At 31.8% G+C, this 22,272-nt stretch overlaps 2 protein-coding genes across 2 annotated transcripts; one reads left to right on the top strand and one right to left on the bottom strand.

Moving 5' to 3' along the window:
• Nucleotides 1-3,180: 3,180 nt before the first annotated feature.
• On the top strand, nucleotides 3,181-10,670 carry LOC134279803 (uncharacterized). Its single transcript, XM_062762218.1, has 3 exons — nucleotides 3,181-3,710; nucleotides 9,977-10,132; nucleotides 10,411-10,670. Exons 1-3 carry the CDS (start codon nucleotides 3,197-3,199, stop codon nucleotides 10,605-10,607), a joined length of 867 nt encoding a protein of 288 aa, XP_062618202.1. The 5' UTR covers nucleotides 3,181-3,196; the 3' UTR covers nucleotides 10,608-10,670.
• Nucleotides 10,671-16,926: 6,256 nt separating this feature from the next.
• LOC134279804 (solute carrier family 35 member F3-like) lies at nucleotides 16,927-20,487 on the bottom strand (the record flags this gene model as incomplete). Its single annotated transcript, XM_062762219.1, has 4 exons — nucleotides 16,927-17,138; nucleotides 19,030-19,119; nucleotides 19,330-19,449; nucleotides 20,421-20,487. Coding segments are annotated over 4 exons (489 nt in total), but the record flags the coding sequence as incomplete, so codon positions are not given.
• Between the last annotated feature and the right edge of the window lie 1,785 nt (nucleotides 20,488-22,272).

Raw genomic sequence — 22,272 nt, 5'->3', positions numbered from 1 at the left:
GAAGTATCTTCTACATTTTAATCTGAATTTCATGTCGATGTGTGATCTCCTTTAAGCTGTACAAAATTTGTTTACGTCACTATTGATTTTTTTTTTTGAGAAAGAAGGGGGGGGGTTATAAGCATTTGTTTAAGAGAGAGTTGTAAATACCTCCAAGACCTTAAGCTTGATTGTGACCTTTGGGTCAATGGGGTCAAAGGTCAAGGTCAGTCATCAAGGTCAAAGGTCAAGGTCATCTAAAAAAAAAAAAGAAGAAAGAAAAACACTTACAGACTTGAGTTTTACACTTGAAGCTGAATCTAGGTAAAGGTTATGAATACATGTATACCTTTTTAACTTTTGAGAAAAGGTCAAGGTCTAAGGTCAAGGTCAAATATCAAGGTCAAAGGTCAAGGTCATTTTATTAAAAACCCGTAAATAAGCAATTTTGATACTTCCCAATGACCTTGACCTTTGACCTTGACCTAATATTCAAGGTCAAAGGTCAAAAGATCTGATGCAGTTGGACCCATGTCTTTACGACTTGTCGTTAAGAAGTTTTTAGTTCTTCGTAAACATCATAAACTTGCAGGGGCAATAACTACTTAAAAGGGTTTAGGAATTCTTTCGCACTAATAGAATGAGAAGTGTACTAAATTAGTCGCAGACATTGTTGAAGGTTTTGTACCTCTACGGTTTACGGTTTCGGAGGAGTAGCGATAACAAGGGTTTACACTGAAAGGGGCACTAACTTTTAGAGGGATCAGTCTTAGGGGACAAGCATGGAATCTCTGAAATGGGTTTAAGAGTACATACTAAAAATACAAAGATGTTTAAAATTTGGTTAAGAACAAAAGAGCTATAAAAAATGCTTAATTTTACATATTTTGAATGACCTTGACCTTTGACCTTGACCTAGATTTTAAGGTCAAAGGTCAACAAATCTTTTGCAGTTGGTCCCATGTCTCTACGCCTTGTCGTTCAAGAAAAGATCTTGATATTCGTAAACGTTGCAAACATTCAGGGGCAATAATTCAATATAGGAGTTTACGAATCCTTTCGCAATGTTTGATTGGAGAGTCTACTAAATCAGTCGTAAACATTAATAAAGGTTTGGAATCTCTGCGGTTTATGGTTTTGGAGGAGTAGCGATAACAAGCTTTTATTGCGAAAGGGGTCGTAACTCCGAAAGGGGTCAAAGCTCATATACGCAGGGTCAACTGCTAAAATCTTTTACGGAGTACATTCTTGTCGACTAAAAATCTTTTCGATAAATCTTGAAACTCAAAATCACACGGCGGAAAAATAATAAAAAAGAAAAAAAAAAACAGAAGAAAATCAATAGGTCTTTCCAGAGAAAGCTGGAAAGACCTAATAAGAAACAGAAGAATACCAATAGGTCTTTCCACGGAAAGGTGGAAAGACCTAAAAACAGTAGAATCACTATAAGGTCTTCCGTCTGAAACGGAAGACCTTAATAACATGACATAGAAAGGCGAAAAGAAAGTCATTTACATTTTCGATTAAAAACAGAGGTAGGAGACCCTAAGCAGGTATTTCAACCTTTTCTATTAAAAGATGCATTATATATATGAATTACAGATGCTAATATTACGTAACAATCTTTTTCTGTTGTCCATTACATTTTGCCCAAAGACATCCATCGATAAAATAAAACTTCAACAGACCGTAGAATAAAAAAAAAAATACACAAAATTATGGCATACCTATTTTTTTCACAAAATAAAATGAAATATGATTATGAACAGGGAGTTTGAGGTAGACAATACTATATTGTATTTCTTTATTTAAATATTCTCAAAATAACATTTCATCAAAATAATAATGACTTTCAAAACTTCCACGTACTAATTGTAAGTGTTTATTGCGATTTAATACTTCGTTCAGAGTCAGCGAACTTAGAGTTGCTGATTTCTATTTTCTATTCTTGACTTAATAAACATCTACAGAATGGAGTCATTTTGCATAACATTGACTACCTCAAATCAACAGTGACGTTCGTATAAAGTGTAATTAGAAAACAATTTTACTCTAGGATTAGAACCATCCTTTTAAGGACTCTTGTTTATAAGATACTGACACAGAAGGCAAGGATCTCAATCAGATGTTTACACAGCCCATAAAAATAAAATTGCTATCCAGTTAATTGAGGAAAGACGTTAACAACATAACCATGCAATGCCTTATATAAAGCCGACACAACGTACCAAACTTTGCAGTTGAAATATTGATTACTCACTTTACATGAAATAAACATAAAAATTAATTATTCTGTCGGACATTTCGCACCAAATGAAGTACATCGGGTTCAAGAATCAGGATAAAGTGAGAGAACAGGAGGAATCTACAATGTAAAATGGGTAACATTTATATGCCTTACGTACTACCCAACATTTTCTAGCAAAAAATGTTTGAAAGTGATATTTTGATTTTTCTTTAACATGGGTACGTTTTGTTTTTTTGAAAATACACTAAAAGAGAGTAATTTGACAAGAGACGGCTTTTCGTGATGGTTAAATCAAATGGCCCAAGAATTTACTATACCTTTTGATGTTTTTGTTTATTCTTAAAAATGAATTTTTTTTCAGCTTACAAACATTCTGATCAAAGAACCTGAATCGTTTCAACAAATGACGGATAAATTTAGTCATCAAGAAAATAAAATTCTGAGAGAGAAATTGATATAAAAGAACTTTACGACTATATTTTTGTAACAGCAAGGCATTTTCCGTGAATATAGTCCGAAAATATTAAAAAAAAAATTTCCTCTGTGAAGAAACAGAGCCGAAAATGGCAAGACATTAATGCAATATAGCATGAAGAATAAAGTTAATTTAGGTACTTTTTCATCAAAATGACAATGTAAAAAAGCATTATAATCTGAAGTATGCATTATTTATATTTTTCTGAACAGCTCCACAATTGAAATTTAATGTTCAATCTTCCTCTGTTTGGAAGAAAGAGAAATATCTAGAGGAGGCTGTTTCAAGGATTCATATTTTATCAACACAGTTCGGTAAAATCTAGAATTAGAAGGAAGGATAATTAACGGTCATCCCCAGATGGTGCTACATCAGTCCTGTGTGTTTTAATCAGGGCCAACCTTGTCAAAATATTGATCAGAATATACATATATGACAAAGATTCCCAGCAGACATGAGAGACGTCGTCGTGTGATTCTGACATCTGATGCACAATGAACGAGAGAACCAGAAAAACGGGGATCGTGGTTGAAAAGTTTAACGAAGCCTTCTACGAATCCACCATTTTTCTCCGTATCAGCTTCTTTTCCGCGAGTATCACCCTCATCATATTTGTTACAGGATTTTTTGCCCCGTCTTGGAAATATTTAGAGTTTACTCTACAGTTCAACAACTTAGACACAAACGATCCCTCCATCTTGGATCCTGGCGATCCTTCATTGTTTGAAGATTCCAGTTTACGTCTTAAAGACGTAGCCTCTGAATTTAATTCATCAGTGTTGTACGAAAACTGGAATGAGGAATATAACTTAACTTCTTATTTCGAAGATCTTGCAGAGTATTCTTTGAACACAATGAACTTTTCCAATACCTCCAGTGAATTATTTTACTCTTCGTTTGATACTTTAGAACTTTTCACTGCACACATTGTCATTGGACTATGGGAAACGAGGGTCTGTACCAAATTTCTCGCAGAAGAAAATTGCATCCCACCATTCAAAACTCAAGGTAAAGTTTGAAAAAATTACTTGTGTATTTTTTTTCTCTCTTTCTTTATCTATTTCTCTTGTTGTCTAGCTTGCAGCTATTCGACTTCCAATGAAGAATTCTTCTTGACAGCAACTAGAATTTATCTTTATGTCACATGCTGACTGACGTTTTTCATACAATCTTTAGTTCATTATTTACTCACTGAATTGACGACAGATTTTTAAGTTATTGCCCGATCATGACATGGAGCACCCGGCTGTTGTGACCGATTGGCAGGGGATGCTCATTCTTCCATGGCACCTGATCTCCCTCTGATGTTTCCGAGGTTCATGTTTGCTCTGCTCCTATTTTGTGATGTTTAATGGACTTTTGAACTTATGTATCGGCCACAGAACTTACGAAATGATGACTTTAAACCATACTACTGATATTCTTGTTTCATCGACTTGTTTGTCAAAACTTAGGACTTTTCAACTTTATACACAACCATTCCCCATGATAAATTTAAGTCCGGATCCAGGCTTTTCGATATCATTGACAGCTGCTTTTTCAATAAAAATGGAACTCGAAAGTTTATTTACCGTGTCATTGATCATTTGCACAATTATTTTGTTAAAAAAACATTCTGATTGTACACACAAGTACTCTGAAGTCGACATCAAAAACATGCTTGAGTTTCTGATAAACAATATCTATGTTGTTTTTGGAGAACAGGTCTTCCAACAATCTATTGGAATTCCCATGGGTACCAATTGCGACCCGTTATTAGAGGACCTATTTTTGTTATCATATGAAGCATAATTTGTACAAATCTTATGCGTGAAAAGAAGAAAACACATGCTGTGGCCTTCAATTCGACATTTAGATATATCGACGACGTATTGTCAATTAACAATGCTTATTTTCATTCCTTTGTTGATACGATATACCTGTGAGCTTGAAATAAAAGATACCACAGAGTCTGACACATCTGTTTCACATTTATATAGTTTACTTAAAAAAGACGTTAATGGTAATCTAACAACCAAGCTCTACATGTATGATAAACGTGATGACTTTAACTTTTCTATAACTTTTCTAACGACATAATAATGGAAATAACTATTGCAAGTGTAAATATAAATAAATGCCGTGTAAGCAAACACGAATAAAGGAACCGGACTTTATATGTGAAACATACCACATATTTGTCAAAAATTAACATTGGAAATGCTTACATAAATGTTCTCAATTGTGTTTTTGGCAAGCCAACTTCACAATTAGTGTAAAAATTTTAGTCCCTATCTAAAGAGAAAAGTTCATTTCAAGCGATCAAATAACATTACAATTCCTTTTTAACTGTACAAGTACAGAAAGTAAATTGAGCAAACTGATTCTGGAATGAAATTATTATATGATCCTCATTCGACTGTAATAAAAACCATAATTGCATAAAAAACACATTTTGATTCAAACGCTTGTGTAATTTTAATCAACAGTCGATGTTTCACGATAAGGTAAGTTATAAGATGCAGTACACTGTACAGATACTTTTTTCATCCATGCGTGTGTGAAAATTACAGCAAACATGTCTGCTGCAATTTATTCATCACTAGTGTTTAATCCTGAAGAAAAAAGCATGAGTAGCACTGTGTACATTCTCTCTGCAAATAACGAGGAGCTGTTGGCACTCATCCTAGCTTTGACACTGCAAAAAAGAATTGAGAACGTGCCCGCGGTCATGAATCAAATTTAACGCCCATTTGTCCAAAATTAGTATTTAAACCATGGCCTTACAATTAGAATGAAATTTGGCAGTCACAGTCAAAATATGACCCATTGTAAGATTTTACATGTAAACAACCATATAATGTACCCATTGTTACCTTCAAAAAATGTTGTAAGCCCTGTAACTTCAACTTATTTTAGTAGCCTTGGTTCAAAACTTCATCGTTCCCTTACATCCCTAATTAACTGGGGGACAAAAATGTTAGAAGCAGATGATGGTGAAAAGTTGACAAAAGGTTAAGTTAAGTCGTTCCTTTTGTCAAATACAAATGTAGTAAAGTAGTTAGATGACCATCAATGTCTATAATCAGTTAAACTCCCAGATATGTAGTAAAGTTTCTGATGTGCTCTTATTCAAGTTTACTGTTCAAATGAAAGACCACACACTCTTTCAATGGGAATAATTAATGGGAAAATATTAACTCATCAAAAAATCTTCTAAAACTTACTGAACATTTGAAGACTTAATTACTGGGTGTAAAGTAAAGCTTATTTAATTTTATTTTAATGAATAGATAAAGCTTTATCGGCTGGTAAGGCACCAAAAAAGGACAATGTTAAACCGAGAAATAAAAAATAGGAAATGTATTTCAAAAGTTTTTATATATATATAAAACAGAATGGTTGATACGAACTGGTTTTCAAACCAAGTGTAAGACCATTATTTACACACTATATTGTCATCAGATTTTTCGTTATTTCCCATTCTGACAAGGAGTAATGTGTGACCGGTCGGCAAGGGTTGCTTCTTATTCCGCGGCATCCGACCCTACCTCTGATGATTTAGAGATCCGTGTTTAATTTACTCTAATGCTGGTTGTATTGTTTGAATTGACTTTTTATCATGAGTTTGAATATCTCCATATCTTTTAATTATATATGTTATTTGAGCTCACTGGAAGATATCGAAAAGGCATATGAATGAAGCAACTATTGTTAATTATCAAAAATTCAGTCTATATATTTGATTACGTCTTGAGATGAAAGCAACAGCATGCGCTTTCTTCTTTTATCAAGAAGTTTTTAATTAAATCTGCTTCATAAGAATATAAAACTTATCGGCAATAAAGAAGCAGAATAAATGCTCAACTGAATTCAGACTGATTTTTTGAAGACCTGGTTTCCGAAAACTACATAGATGCATAGGGAAAATATCTTTTTCTCGAAAAAAGTTAAATTACAGTGAGTCATATTAATATGAAAGCACCCAAAGAAAGACTGTGAACTTTAATTTTCGAGGCAATAAAACTAATTTTAGATATTTAAACAATCTACTAGTATTCACAAAGTCACAATAAAGTTTTTTTTTAGTAAATTCTGATCTATCAACTTAATTCTAAAGGTTCCTCTACATATTCCTTTGCTAATAAATCAGCCAATTCTTGGCTAAGAGTAAGTCCTTGGGTCATAATCAAACAAACTTCACAGAACACTATATGCATGCATATAGATATGATTTGCTTGGGAGATACAATGAAAAAAACCTTTATATTCTAAGATTTCAAGCTCACTTTAGCACCGAGAACATAAAGAAGTACCATGTTGGAAACGTGATAACCAAATTGGCGTACAAAAGGTTTAACTCTAACAAAGCCAGAAAAAAAAAATTAAATTCTATTGATAAAATTAAAAACGAATAAATACCATGTATCTTTATATTTTACAGTTTACTATTTTAAATTTACTTACATGGGTTATTTGCAACATTATTTTGTTTTAAAAACACTTTGATTGTATACACAAATGCTCCGAAGTTGTTATTAAGATATGCTTGAGTTTCTGATTTACAATATAAACAGTGCGTGTACATTTGATACGCATAGATCTGATTAGCTTATTTTAACAGTAACACCATATTTAGTAAATTAGAATTCCATTTTAGATACATGTCTATACAGACAAATAAAGACCAAGTTTTAAATAATTCTGTCGGAATTCCTATCGCAGGATACCAATTGCGTCCCTTTTTCGGTAGACCTATTTTGTGTACTCTACTAAAGCAGAATTTATTTTAAATCATAAACACGAGGAGTACTTCCTGTAGCCTTCAACTAGATATTTAGATATGTGGACGACGTACTTGTCAATTAACAATACTTACTTTCGTGCATTTATCGCCTTTATTTATCCCAGTGAGCTTGAAATGAAAAATATCACAGAGTCTGGCATTTCTCTTTCTTACAAACGCAATTTTTAGCTCTTATGAGTGAAAGATCTCAAAGAAGTGCAAACAAATATGTGAAGAACATTGACCCCACCATCCCTGTCATATGTTAAAAGAGAGAAACAGACTACGTCATCGTATTCTTCTTTTCTTCATTTTTTTTTAAAATAAAGAATATGGTACATGTATAACGAAAAGTATTCAATATCAAAGTCCATAAAACAATACAAAATAGGATCAGAGAAAACACGGACCTCCATAACATCAGAGGTGGGATCAGGTGCCATGGAGGAGTGAGCATCCCCTGCCGACCGGTCACACCCGCCATTTGCTCCTTGTCATGATCGGGAAATTAATCTGTTGTCAATTCAGTGTATAAATAATGGACTAACAATTAGTATGAAAAACGTCAGCCAGCATTTGACTCAATGATGAATTGTATTTGCTGACAAGATCATTGTATGGGCCATAGAACTCACAAAATCATGACTTTAAACGGAACTGCTGAAATTATTGTTTCATAAACTTGTTTGTCAATAATTTACCTCGTTTTAGAAATTGTTCATACGAAAAGCATGCTCTATAATCAACTGAGATATTTAAACTCCGTATGCAGGTGATGAAGGTATATTGCTGCATAAGTAAGGGTTGACGATAGAAAAGTTAAAGTCATCACGTTTATCATAGAGCTTGGTTGTTAGATTACCATTAACGTCTTTTTCAAGTAAAATATCCAAGTATGAAACAGATGTGTCAGACTCTGAGGTATCTTTTATCTCAAGCTCACCAGGATATATCGTATTGTCGTCGATATATATATCTAAATGTCGAGTTGAAGGCTACAGTAAGTTTTTTTTTTTCACGCATAAGATTTTGCACAAATTCTGCTTCATGTGAATACAAAAGTAGGTCTGCTAATATCGGGGCGCAATTGGTACCCATTGGAATTCCAATAGATTGTTGGAAGACCTGGTGTCCAAAAACCACGAAGATATGGACAATCAGAAACTCAAGCATCTTTTTAGTGTCAACTTCATGCGTAAAAAGGAATAGCTTCTTAACATCTGAAGATTTATAACATTTAATTTTGTAACAAACTTATTTAGGCCATTGGAATACCGTATAGCGGGTTTTTTGGCGGATGTAAAATTTGCTGTTTTGCCTGCACTAAAGTATGCCAATAATTTTGGCGTAATTCATTTTAGCGGACGTAGGGTTTAAGCTCTATGCAGAGTTCAGACAATTTTAGCAATTAAAATTTCAGCAGACTATCATCAAAACGCCAAAATAAGCCAAAATTAGCACCCCGCTAAATTAACCCGCTATACGGTATAAAACATAGTTATTTAATAAATAATGTATCCAGCATTGAGACAATCCAATGTCAATGCTTTCGAACATTTCATTTGGGAACATCCCCCCTTTTTTTTCTTTTACAAAAATTGATGGTCAATTTTTAGCATGTTTTTCCTAGATTGAGATAATTTTTTTTTCATTTTTCTATCTTTCATGCGGTAAAAGTGTCTATCGTAAAAATAATTAAATTACTTTGAAGCAATGGGATGTGGATGTTATCTTACCAAATCAGTTAATTGATAAAGGTTATTTTTCCTATTAACTAATCGAATCTAATTATTTTTGCGCCTGTGTCGGACTAATTCGAGAAAAAAAATTAGATATGTTTATTGGTTCTTTGAATTAAGAATAATACCTCAGAGAATAACTTGGTAAGATGTTAACTTGGAAGAAAGATTGCATTAGATTTTATTTCCAGGGATAAACTACATATAGTGATTGGATTCTAAATTCTATAAATAAGGTTCGCTGAGGGAAAAAACTTTAATTTTGATTTTGGCTATAAATTCTGTGAAAACTTTATTGTTTGCAATTACTTGTTTGTTGTAAATGTAACTTTAAATTAAAGCAAGACTACTCTGCAGTGCTTCACGTGTATATAATCAAACGGTTTGTTTTATACGTAATTTGCAAAACAGCTTTTAATCAAAAACCAAGAAAGTACTAATCTTAAAAGAAAATTATAATTCAAAGAGTAAAAACTTAAAATAAGATGTTATTGCATTAGACACTCGACTTTTACTTCTTTTTTCATAACATCACAATTTTATTTTTGCAAATGTAATTGTCAGTCTAAACTTTTATCATTTTTAGAATATTATACGTGCGATCTACTTTGCGGTGGAAAATTTAGTATCCGTTTTAGTCTGCTTAATGTCAATTTGAAGTGTATTGTTTGCATGCGATTCTTTCTTATCTGAGAAGTCATTTGGTAATTAGATGTAAACTGATATTGTTACATGTATGGCTTTTGTACCATCTAATCTCTTCCTTTCAGGACACAACTGGATCCGCCGGTCACGGGGGTTTTGTATCATGGCCCTGGGGATGGCACTTCTGACGGTGGTCCTCATTCTTCTGTGTCTGTTCCTCTCGATCGCTGCTGACATGCTGCTCACCCATGTCATGACTCTCCTCACCAGCATTCTCTCAGGTAACATCTACTATTGTATGGTCTTCACTACTTTTGTCAATGAAACATATGGAAATAACGAACAGTATTCAAGATCAAAATACATAAAACAATACGAAACAGGAGCAGAGCAAACACGGATCTCCAAAACATCGGAAATGGGATCAGGTGCCCTGCTGACCGATTAAGTCTTACAATCATATTATCTTAGATAACTCAGATAGAAAAAAACCTTCAGTTTATATTTTCGCCAGTTTTTAAATCATCGAAGCATTATAATGATCAAATTCTTTTTTCAGTGGGCAGCATAGCGGTGGGTATCCTCATCTTTACCACCAATCACACAAAGCTGGATGAGCACACGATGTTCAATAACATGGGCATGTTTCAGATGTTAGTTTCTAAAGTATCCTGGGCATGTTGGCTTAGTGCCAGCGCTATCCCATCGGCAGCCATGACAGTTATCTTCTTGGGACTTAATTTAGTGTTTTTCTAACTTAAATGCTACTTTGTACTTTATGTTGCTCAGTTACTTTTGATGTTTACAATGAGTACATGAGGTAGATGGTAAGAATTTGGACGCATAACTGTAATGCATTTAAGTATTGGTTATTCTCAACATTTTTGAATTAAAATATGCATAAATTAGTAAAACAAAAGACATCGAACCACTCTGTTCCTGGGTCTTAAATTGTGAGGGTAGGGTACTACCTCATTTAAGGATTTTTTCCAAGTTATGTTTTTCTGCAAATGGTATTCGAAAAATCTTAGCCATTTACGTTTTTAGATGAAAAAAGTAAGCTCTTCTCCGTATGAAAAGTAAGAACTCATATCGTTGGCTAAACTTTTATTCTAAGTGTTCTATAAACCCTATTTTGGAGATTGGGTTTAAAATGATATATTTGGAGGAAAATTAATTGGCTAAAAATCATATCTGACCACAAACCATGGAAATTTTCTTTACTATCATACTATGCATAAAGCACTTAAAATGACCAACAATAAGCACAGAGATGTTAATATTTCTTAGATTTTGTCCCTTCTTTAGTCGAAGTAAGGATTAGAAAGACATAAAATTAAAACAAAAGAAACGGAAGGTCAAAAACTACTTGTGATGCAATAAACAACTAAACGATTAAACTTAGTATTTTACAAAATTATTTAAAAAGTGATAAAATAATTTTGACCTTTAAGTAAAACTCACTGTTTATCAAGTGAAGTCATACTGTAAATGATAAAGAAATATTTTGAAAGATACCGAGTAGTTAAATTAAAAAAAAATATGGAATAATGTTTTTGAAAAATGAAAGAAAAAAAAAAGATTTTGAATGTGATGAAAATATCATATGAGAAAACAACAGTATAAGATATAACAATAAAGTAAAAACTGTTTTTGACAATGTGGATCAACCATTTAATAAGGAGAAAAGTTTTGTGTCAAAACAGGAATTAGGTCGTTCATTGTAAAGTTCATTATTAATTTCATTAAGTTTGTTAATACAGGTACGAAAACGTTCAGGGGAAATGTCTAAGCTTTGTCAAGAACTCTTCCTTGTTTTTTCTTTGAGCGTTTGTCCATCTTGGGTTATGGGTAAATATTCACTGTACTGCCATGTCCTCCCATTTATAACCTTTTGAAGTTGAATCGTTCCCTGACTATTTCACTGTCTTTCTTAGTCTTAATGATGAACGATGATTATTGACTCTTCTGCAGAAAAGTTCCCGTTTCTCCGACATACTTTTTCGTCAAACCCTTACAGCTGATGAGATATCTGCAATTGTCAGTTTGACAGGCAAAAGTTCTTAATATTCTGTAGCAGAGGCCAGTTATGTGGTCATTAAAATGTTATTGAGAGGGTGGGCAATGCTTGTAGAGAAGACATAAGTCAGAACAAGTGTAAAACCTCCGTTAGGTTATTCAGTAGGATTATTAAATCTGGTTTTAACTACCATGTCATTTACTTTCCTCAGACTTATACAGGCAGCCCAACAGAGGTTCCATTAAAACACGTTGCAAGAAAAAAATCTTATAATTTAGAGGTTGCTTTCAATACAAATAAATCCCACAGTGCATGGATGAAACATATAGAAATAAGGAACATTATTCAAGATCAAAAGTCCACAAAACAATACACAAGACGGGAGCAGATCAAACACGGATCTCCAAAACATCAGAGATGGGCTCGGGTGCCATGGAGGAGTGAGCATCCCCTGCTGCCGGTCACAACCGCCGTGTGCTCCTTGTCATGATCGGAAAATGACGGGAAAATCCGTCGTCGATTCAGTGTATAAATAATGGACTAACAATTCTTATGAAAAACGTCAGTCAGCATTTGACTCAATGATAAATTGAATTTGCTGACAAGGTCATTGTAACGACCATAGAACGTACGAAATGATGACTTTAAACGAGACTGGACTGCTGATATTCTTGTATCATCAACTTGTTTGACAATAATTTACCCCGTTTTAGAAATTGTTCATACGTAGAGCATGCTCTTGCGTATCAAATCAACTGAGATATATAATCTCCGTTTGCAGGTGATGGCATATTGCTGCATAAGTAAGGGAAGTTGACGATATAAAAGTTACTTAAAGTCATCACATTTATCACAGAGCTTGGTTGTTAGATTACTATTAATGTCTTTTTCAAGAAAAATATCCAAATACAAAACAGATGTGTCACACTCTGTGGTATATTTTATCAAGCTCACCAGGATATATCGTATCGACATAAGAATGGAAATTATCATTGTTAATTGACAATACGTTATATCTAGATGTCGAGTTGAAAGCCACAGCAATTATTTTCTTCTTTTCACGTATAAGATTTTGCACAAATTCTGCTTCATGTGAGTACAAAATAGGTTTGCTAATAACGGAGCGCAATTGATACCCATGGGAATTCCAACAGATTGAAGACCTGGTCTCAAAAACGACATTGATATTGTCAATCAGAAACTCAAGCATCTTTTTGATTTAAACTTCAGGGAAATTGTGTGTACAATCAGATGTTTTTTTAATATAAAATAATTTTGCAAATGACCAATGGCAAGGTAAGTAAAACGATTTCCATATGTATTGAAAAAGCAGCTATATCAATAAGCCTGGACTTGAATTTCTCGAACAATTGAAAAATAATTCTCGAGTGTGTTCATGTTCTTTATCACCTACAACTATAGTCCTGCAACTAATTTTACACATGTACAAGGTTTAAACCTTGGTTATTCAAGTGTGGTCAAAATTTTTAAATATTATTTTGAATTCTTTAGTCTACTACGCAGACAATACTGTATGGGCCAAACATTACAAGATCTTGGTAATTAGACAGAATTGATTTAATTTAAAGTATCAAATAAATGTTGAAATCTTGAATCCAGCTATTGAGGGGAAATTTAAAACCATAAACCTTTCTGCCTTTAATAAACAAGGAGGGGTAAAGCAGTTATATACCGATTACAGCTGATAAAGCACGTAACGATATTGCTTTTATTTGCCAAGCTCATTTTTTTCATTGTATATTGGAGGAACAGTTTTTTTTCCTGCGAATGGTAATCCAGCTTATACCCATAGCTCCCTTTTAAAAGTGAGAAATCTCTAAAATCATGTATCAGTTTTAAATATTTTTTTTTCCATATTTACAACAATTTAATTGAATTTGAATAACCATACCTATACTAAATTTTAAAAAAATACTCCATAGAAATGCTTAGAAACACTGATACATAGCAGATTTCATGAAAATGAAGCAAATAAATTTCATTACCTTATAACTGGTCATCAGCAAAATAATTTAAAAAAAAAATTCTGATTGTACTCTGAAGCTGATATAAAAATATACTTGGGTTTCTGATTGACAACATCTACGTAGTTACAGGGAGTTAAGTCTCCCAACATTCTATCGAAATTCTAATGGGTACCAATGTTAACGTATTACTGTCAGACCTATTTTTTTTTTTATTCATGTAAAGTATAATTTATTCAAATAGTTATGGCCTTCAACTCGACATTTAAATATTGACGACATATTATCAATCAACAATAGTTATCATTCTAATGCCGACTCTATGTATCCAAGTGAACTTGAAAAAAGATATCACAGGATCTGACCTGTTTCACCTGTTTCATTTATAGATATTTTACTCAAAAGAAAAGACTTAAGAAATAAACATTGGTCATTTTTAATGCAAAATGTATACCTATAACATAATTGTTAAATATAATATCTACATGCATCTTGTTTGATCTGCCATTAATATTTGTAAACAAAATTATTATGCATGAAGAGATGTAACCTACTATTGAGAGTACTTATCAATGCAAAAGTAAAACAATCTTTTTTGAAAAGCCTCTAGCTACTGAGTATTACTGATACCTTATATAGTTGATTTTTATATCAAATGATTTATTAATTAAAAGTTCAATGTTTTCACATGTAGCTAACCTATATTTAAATTTTTGAAAATCGGGCCAAATTTGTAATATCAATTTGAAAATGTGGATACTCTTTGGAAAATACATTTAGGAAATTATAAGCTACATATTATGACTTTTTGAAAGTCCTCTGTGTCCTAGTAGTCCTATTGGACTGAAAATTACGGATAAATAACATATTCAAACATCTTTGCTTGAATAGGTGCCTTTTTTCTATACCAAAATGATAATTTTTCAGTAAAATTACTCTACCTATGTCAAAACCGCACACTTAGGCGGAAAAAAAAATTTGTAATTTGAAAGTTTGGTATAATTCTTGAAAAGATTACACTGAGTCCTATGATAATTCAAATCAATATACAATTTAGAAACAATTACAGATGATTTGGCGAGAGACATATTGTTTGCATTAGCCCTCTCCCTTACCCAGACCTAAACTTTTTATATTTGAATTTGTGCTTTTCGATGTTTTCTCTGTAACTCTGCGATTTTAATTGTATGTTTGATTTTATTCTTAAGATAGACATGCAGCGTTACTTTAAGAATTATTGAAACCCTTTCCCCCTTTTAATTTATGTTTAATAATTTGCAATGATCAAAAAAGTTGTAATTAAATCATTACTGAATTTTGCTAGGAAATTTTGATTCCATATTTTTCAACAACCTCGTTTAAAGTCAGTATTTTCAATGTTTGCTTTAGGACCGCTTCAGTAAATAAGCCTATTCTAAATTTCCTACAGATTTTTCCGTCAATCTGATCAAAACATAGAGCTCACGTGTGTGGGATTGGTCGCCAGGGATGCTTATTCATTCTAGGCACCCAATTAAACCTCTTGAATTTCAAAAAATCAGTATTTTCATCCGTGTTTACAGATGCGTACTGTTTATAAGATTTTTTTAATCAATAGATTTAATTTCACTTGTATCATTTCAATTTTCACAAATTAATCTTCCAAAAAGGAATGTTATCTATCAATTGATGATATTAATTCAAATGGTATAAAAAGCAGTTGACATACATATGGAGAGAAAATATGTGTTATATTCATTGATAAGAACACTTAATATTAAATTATTCGTCTGAGATTATGAAAAACAATTACATGATATCATGAAAATTATACATATGAACAAAAATCACAATATGGTTTATAAAATGTATATAAAAACAAAAGGAACATTAATACATTCACTTTTAAGTAAATATAGAGTGTACAATATTTGCATGGCTTTTCGTTTGATTATAAATAGTTTATGTTCTTCGAAGGAAATATTCTAATATACGATCATGATAATTATATTAATGTAAATGAATGTACATAATACATAAGACATTTAGATTCAAATGAACAAATCTCATAGCTCGTATGCTTACCCTGCATAATCTTATAGTGTGCACGATTTAAAGACACATTTGGCGAATCAATAGTCAAAGAAAACATTGAAATATATTCTACAATAAGTTAAAGATGGGTATATTTTCTTTTATCTCTTGGATAAGAATATTTCCAAAGAGAGAAAATTAAGTAACTGGCTCAACAAAAGTTTACCAATATTCATTTTAGAGATGACACAGATGAACAAACGAAATTCATTACAAATAGTTTCATTATTATGTTACTCTCTCTCTCTCTCTCTCTCTCTCTCTCTCTCTCTCTTACCATCACATGCTCATTAAGAAATTTATATTTTTGTTCTTAGATATAAATATCGAGTAAACCACTATAGTAACATTTAAAAAAAGGACAAGTCCATTTATTTACGCTTTAAAAACCAGAAAGCGGTTTATAAAAAATCATAAACTGCCCCAAGTTATGTTATATCATATAACCTAGGTTAAAATAAGCTTCATTCCTTATAATTCAATATCAATGTAGACAATATTAAAGCAATTTTTCCTCCAAAATGGCTTCACATTGAGCATATTTTAAAAATTTAAGGTCAAGCGGAGTAATACGTTTTTGACGTAACTCATTGTGACGTAAGCAACTTACGTTATACAATTTGATATAAAATAAATCTTTTATCCATTCAAATGACGTGTTATAACTATAATCAAATTATTCAAAATTATGAACAAGACTGCGAGGTTTCAAACCAGCTCGTCTGTCTCCTAACGTAAAAAAAAATCCACGTCGTTGTTCTATGCCCGGAAAGTAAACAAAGTTATATATTTTTTAAATATTTGCAAATGTACTTTTATGTAAACTTTTTAGTAAAAGATACTATTTAACTCAAACATGTTTCGAATTTCAAAAGACAATAATTTTCATGTGAATCACCCTGTACTCGAACTTTCATCAACCCTCGTATATATAATAATTTAAACAGTTATCGTCTATTAAAACTTCGATATTGATATTAATTACATAAATGTAACATCAGGCTCGACTAATTTCCCTTCTTGATCGCCTCCCTCTTCTTTCTGGCTGTGTAATGGTTTGCTTTGTGTGAGTATATTTTGCGCATGATGAGCAGGCTTGGCTGAAACACGTATCAGGCATCAGTACCAGTATAAGGCCTAAAGTAGATAGCACCACTCCGGAGAACTTCATACCATTGAAGAAACGATTTCTCCAGATATAATCCGAAACTAGAATACATAATAATCGTGATAAATTGCTTCAGACAGAAAAGGAAAATGTTTACAATAATTTACAAAAAATAGAGGGGAAAAATGACCAATCTCATTTTCTAAAGAAATAAAATAAACGGGGGATTCTATAACCAAAGAAGTTAGTGAAAGTGGGGAGGTAGAGGGTTGAGGATAAGGCAGTTACCATTTCTCTTTAGAACTGGACATCATTATGTGCTTTATCATCAGCCATAATTACCTCTGAATTGACTCTGAGTCCAAATATTTATATCGCAAAGGAGTTTCCATTCATTAATTAACTAGTGTAAGAGTTTGTCATTGACTTACAAAGTCAGTGCTTCTTGCAAAAATCCTATTTTGAAGTTGTTACCAAATAGGTCGTATTTTGCGCTGAACTGTTTGAAACCAATTATAAAGCATTAATTTTATCCTACTTTTTACTTGAAAATGTTCCATCTACTTGATCAAAACACAGGGCTCATTGCAGACTTGACCAATCAACAGAGGATGCTCACTCCTCCTCGGTACCTGATCCCGTCTCTGGGATTTCCGGCGATCAGTGTTTAACCTTATTTACTGATTTGTATTATTTGTTGAATTTTCTGACCGACAATTATTCGTTTTCGTCATATTTTTCATCTTGATTTCCAAGGCAGTGTAATATTTTGTATAGTCTATATTACTTCTGTTCAATCTAAAAATATCTGCTATCAACCCCAGAGGTGTTGTTTCTATTAATAAATTAACAATCCAAGTTAGGAAATCGCTGCCTGAATTTGACAGTTGGGTTGGACTAGCGCTCTAGCGCTACATTTATATGGGGGTGCTAAGATAGATAATCAATATGACAGTAGTATCGATATAAAAAAGCATACCAACATATTTCGTAATCAAGGTGCCTAATCTAGATATTAAAAAGCATACCAACATATTTCCTAATCAAACTAACGTTTGTGGAGTATTTTTACCATATTGGCAATATTGCGAGCTTTTGATGATAAATAAATGCTCTTTTTTTAAATACAGAACTTATAAGTACAGAGCATATAATAAAAATTTTATTTCCATCAGAAAAGCTATATGTATATTTTAAAATTAATGCATCCACCAAAACAAATGTCTTGAGAAATCTCAAAAATACTAGTAATTTGCTTCAATTTTATTTTTTATGTATGAAAAGTAAAATAACTTTACAGAAGAGGATTTATCTTTTTTCTATTTTATATGTTCGTTCAGGATATGATTTTTAACAAAATATACATGTTTTAGGTACTCCTATCGACAAAGGTTTTCATTTTTCTCATATTGTTGTGTGAAGCATTTATAAGTTCTGTTAATTTTGCAATGAGACTGTACTTTTGTGACACTCAGAGCATACTAATCTAATATTTCCTTATGAATATAAAAACATTTAGATATTCTTTGTAAATAACACCGAACTTTTATTATTTAAAATGAAATATAGAGATAACGAACAGTATTGAAGTTCAAAAGTCCATTAAACAAATCAGGAGAAAAGCAAACACGGGCCTCAAAAACATCAGAGGTAAGATCAAGTGTCATGTAGGGGTGAACATTTCCTGCTGATCGGTCATACCCTCCATGTGCCCAATGTCATAAACGGGGGAAAATTATACGTAGACTATTCAGTGTGTTAAAATGACAAAAAAATGCCTAATAATTAGAATGAAAATTGTCAGTCAGCATTTCGCTCAGTCGTAAATTTGATATATTGGTCATTTTTTATCAACCAAGAATTGTATTACAATATATGTGAAGATTTATTTACATGAGAAAATGTTCAATAATGATACAGAGTTCTATGATAACTTAACGTCTTTCCACTTTAATATCCTTTCAACATCTGCAAATTGTCTGATTGCCTCACCTGCACACATGGGTACCGCCACGACCATTCCTAGACCCGTCACCAATTCCTTAGTCAGACACTCTGTATAGTTTGATAAAAACTGGAACACTGAAACAAAAAAAAGTGGGCTTGTTCTTAGTTTGAATTTTGTAGCAGTATTACATTTGTCAAGTTACAGTATGTAGATATGATAATTAATCGTATATAATTGATACTGGCGTATCAATTGATATTTTAGTAGAGTTGGGAAGCATCCTATTCTTGTTTGCTACATGTAGTTATTACTATCCACTGTGTTAATTGATTTTTCAGACAAACCTATCATTGAAGCAGCTGTTCCAAGGAGATGATTCCAGGGTACATTGGCTTTTATATACTCCACCCCTGAATATTGTAGTCCAATAATCACTGGCCATAACATTAGAAGATTACCAAGGCCTTGTGATGGAAGAAATAAATAAGACAGAAAAATAAAGTATTCATCTTAAATAAGCTATATCAACTATCAGCAATATTACAAGATTTTGGTTTTATTAGTAAATGAAATAACAAGTTTTAACTTTTTTCAATATGCTTCTGGTTAGATTCTTGAAGGTAGCTGGGTTTTTATTATTCTTTTTCTTTGATTTTTATGTTTTACCATAATAAATTAAAGATAAAGTGTTAATCAACTACAAAATACAATTTTCCTATGTCAAAGGACACTGATCCAGCCCGTTCCACATAAACAGATTGGACTTGGTAAGAAAAAAAATCGACCTGGTGTTTTTTGAGTTTTTTTTACACTGAACCGATTTATGTTCAAACAATTATTTAGATAGCATTCTACATATAGTTTAAAGTTTTTTTTTTACTTTGATGAGATTTATAATTTATACATGAAATATAAATGTAACGTTTCTAAACCATAATTGTTTAATTGTGTTACTTATCTCTAATGTGTACTATTTGTACTATCACAGACTTATCCCCGAAGTAACGGTCATTATAACATACATATTCTTACAAATAAACGATTTTAATGCTGATTCTTTTATTCCTCTGCGTATACCATTATGTGAGGATATAGATAATGGTTTATCTCTGATTTCAATTCAAAATAAAAATGAAAATTCTTAGAGGAGAGACAAGATCAAAAGGTTGACATTGTTATGAAACGACCATTAATCAAGGATATATATATATATATATATATATATATATATATATATATATATATATATATATATATATATATATATATATATATATATATATATTACAATGGTCAGATAATCAAAAAGTAATATTAGATGTATTTAATCAGGAAAACCAGAGAACACCTGTCATATTACACCTGTATCATATCTGTGATCAATATGTACAATACAAAAAAAGATACGAAAAACATCCGTCATAGAATTACTTACCCATGATCGATAAAAACATTGAGAGTTGTCCAAAGCCTATACGCCCTATCCATTTCTTGAATAGGACCTGAATAAAAATACATATTTTATGTTTCATCTGAAAGGAGATTAACATAAAATTCACGCAAATCTTTGGATAAAAGCATGAGAAAATTTTCGGCTGAAAGAACTGTGAATGATAGTATCATCCGCCGCTTATCTCGAACTCTATTTTCAAAGGTCAACATATTTTAATGACTTTTTTTAAATTTAAATAGAAATATATGTATATAAGCATCTGATCCCACCTCTCATATTTTTGGGGTCCGTGTTTGCTCTGTTTCAATTTGTATTATTTAGTGGACTTTTGAGCGTGAATAATGTTCGTTATCTCCATATATTTCACATATGACTTATTTACTGAAAAAAGGGATAGAGAATAATAAGAAAAACATTATAGCTTTGGTAAAGAAATCAACGGAAACAGAAAATGTTTTTAAAGCATTCGTATAAGTGGTTCCCCCATTCGATGTTAACTCGTCAAATATTTTCTCAGAGAGTGTAAGTTTTACAAGCTATATACATGTACATTAATACGATTCTGTCATGGAGTTTTATCATTTTCGCCTTCATAAAAGTATGATACAACTCCTGTTTTAGTAGTTTCGTTATTTAGTAAATAAAAGCCATTTTTTCAATATATACCGTGTTATCGTCTCACAGAATAAACAACAGAATTTATGGTTAATTGCTCTGAAGAGATGAATAAAATTTTCATTTTTGTACGAATTTTATGATTTACAATGAAAAATTTTTTAACTCCGTCCCTTTTAATAGAAATAGATACAATCAATGACTTTTTCTTGACTCTGGTGTTATAATTATTTATAAATCACTTAATATGACCTCTACTCTCAGTTCAAAAAAGTTTCATGAAAAAATCTCCATTAATATTGAATAATATTGTGTAAAACACAGGCAAGAATTTAGAGTTAACCTGCGTTGGTTTTGTGTGTCCATTTCACTTCAAGTAAGCATTGAAAACCTTTGATTCTAATTTTAAATATGATTTGCTCTCCTCCCGATTATTTTATTTTTGAGCTTGATTTCGGTTCATTGTCTCCATATTGTATTTCTTCAATTTTCTTGGAAAAAAATCCCACTATTTTGAAACATCTATCATGCAACGTTATTTTGTGATAAAGAAATTAGTTGAAAAAGTGTATTACAACCATTTTCTTTGGTGTCACATAATCCGATATGATCAATCGCGAAATTCCATATTATCAATCACAAAATTCAATGTTTTTAATCACATTATCCCATATAATTAATCATACAATTCCCTAAAAATGTTATTCACTTCTAAGAACATTAGCCTTATTCCCTTTTTCAATAATTGATATTGCTTAACATCTCGACATCTAGAAAATGTATGGCTTCTTTCATCTTCATACAATTTTTATGCTGAACAAATTGCATGAAATTAATGATTTTTTACATTATCTTAATTTACATTTTTTGGAAGAAAAGCCTTAACCGGTGGTTATTTATATTTTAAGCCATACGAAATGTACATTAATGTATTTTATCCACGGATAATTTTTTTAACTGAAAATCGCTGTACCATCAAAGTATCAGCATATATCTTTTTTTTTTTTTTAAAAAGATATCAAATTAAATGTGTTACTCAAAGGAAACTTTACAAAAATTGTCAAACATAAATATTTAGTGATATTTCCTCAAAGTATGATTAAGAAGAATTATTAGCACAGTATTATTAGAAAGTATTATTTATATGGTAAAATTATTCAATATGGCAAATAAATGTTAACTAATCATACCTACGTGTCCTTTAAACAATTTTTCCTAT

Source organism: Saccostrea cucullata, unplaced genomic scaffold (assembly GCF_032062105.1).
Source record: "Saccostrea cucullata isolate Sc308-1 unplaced genomic scaffold, CSIRO_AGI_Scuc_v1 ctg5905, whole genome shotgun sequence".
Classification (NCBI taxonomy): domain Eukaryota; kingdom Metazoa; phylum Mollusca; class Bivalvia; order Ostreida; family Ostreidae; genus Saccostrea; species Saccostrea cuccullata.
Note: the sequence above shows the minus strand (reverse complement) of the source record. Positions and strands in the feature narration are given on the sequence as shown.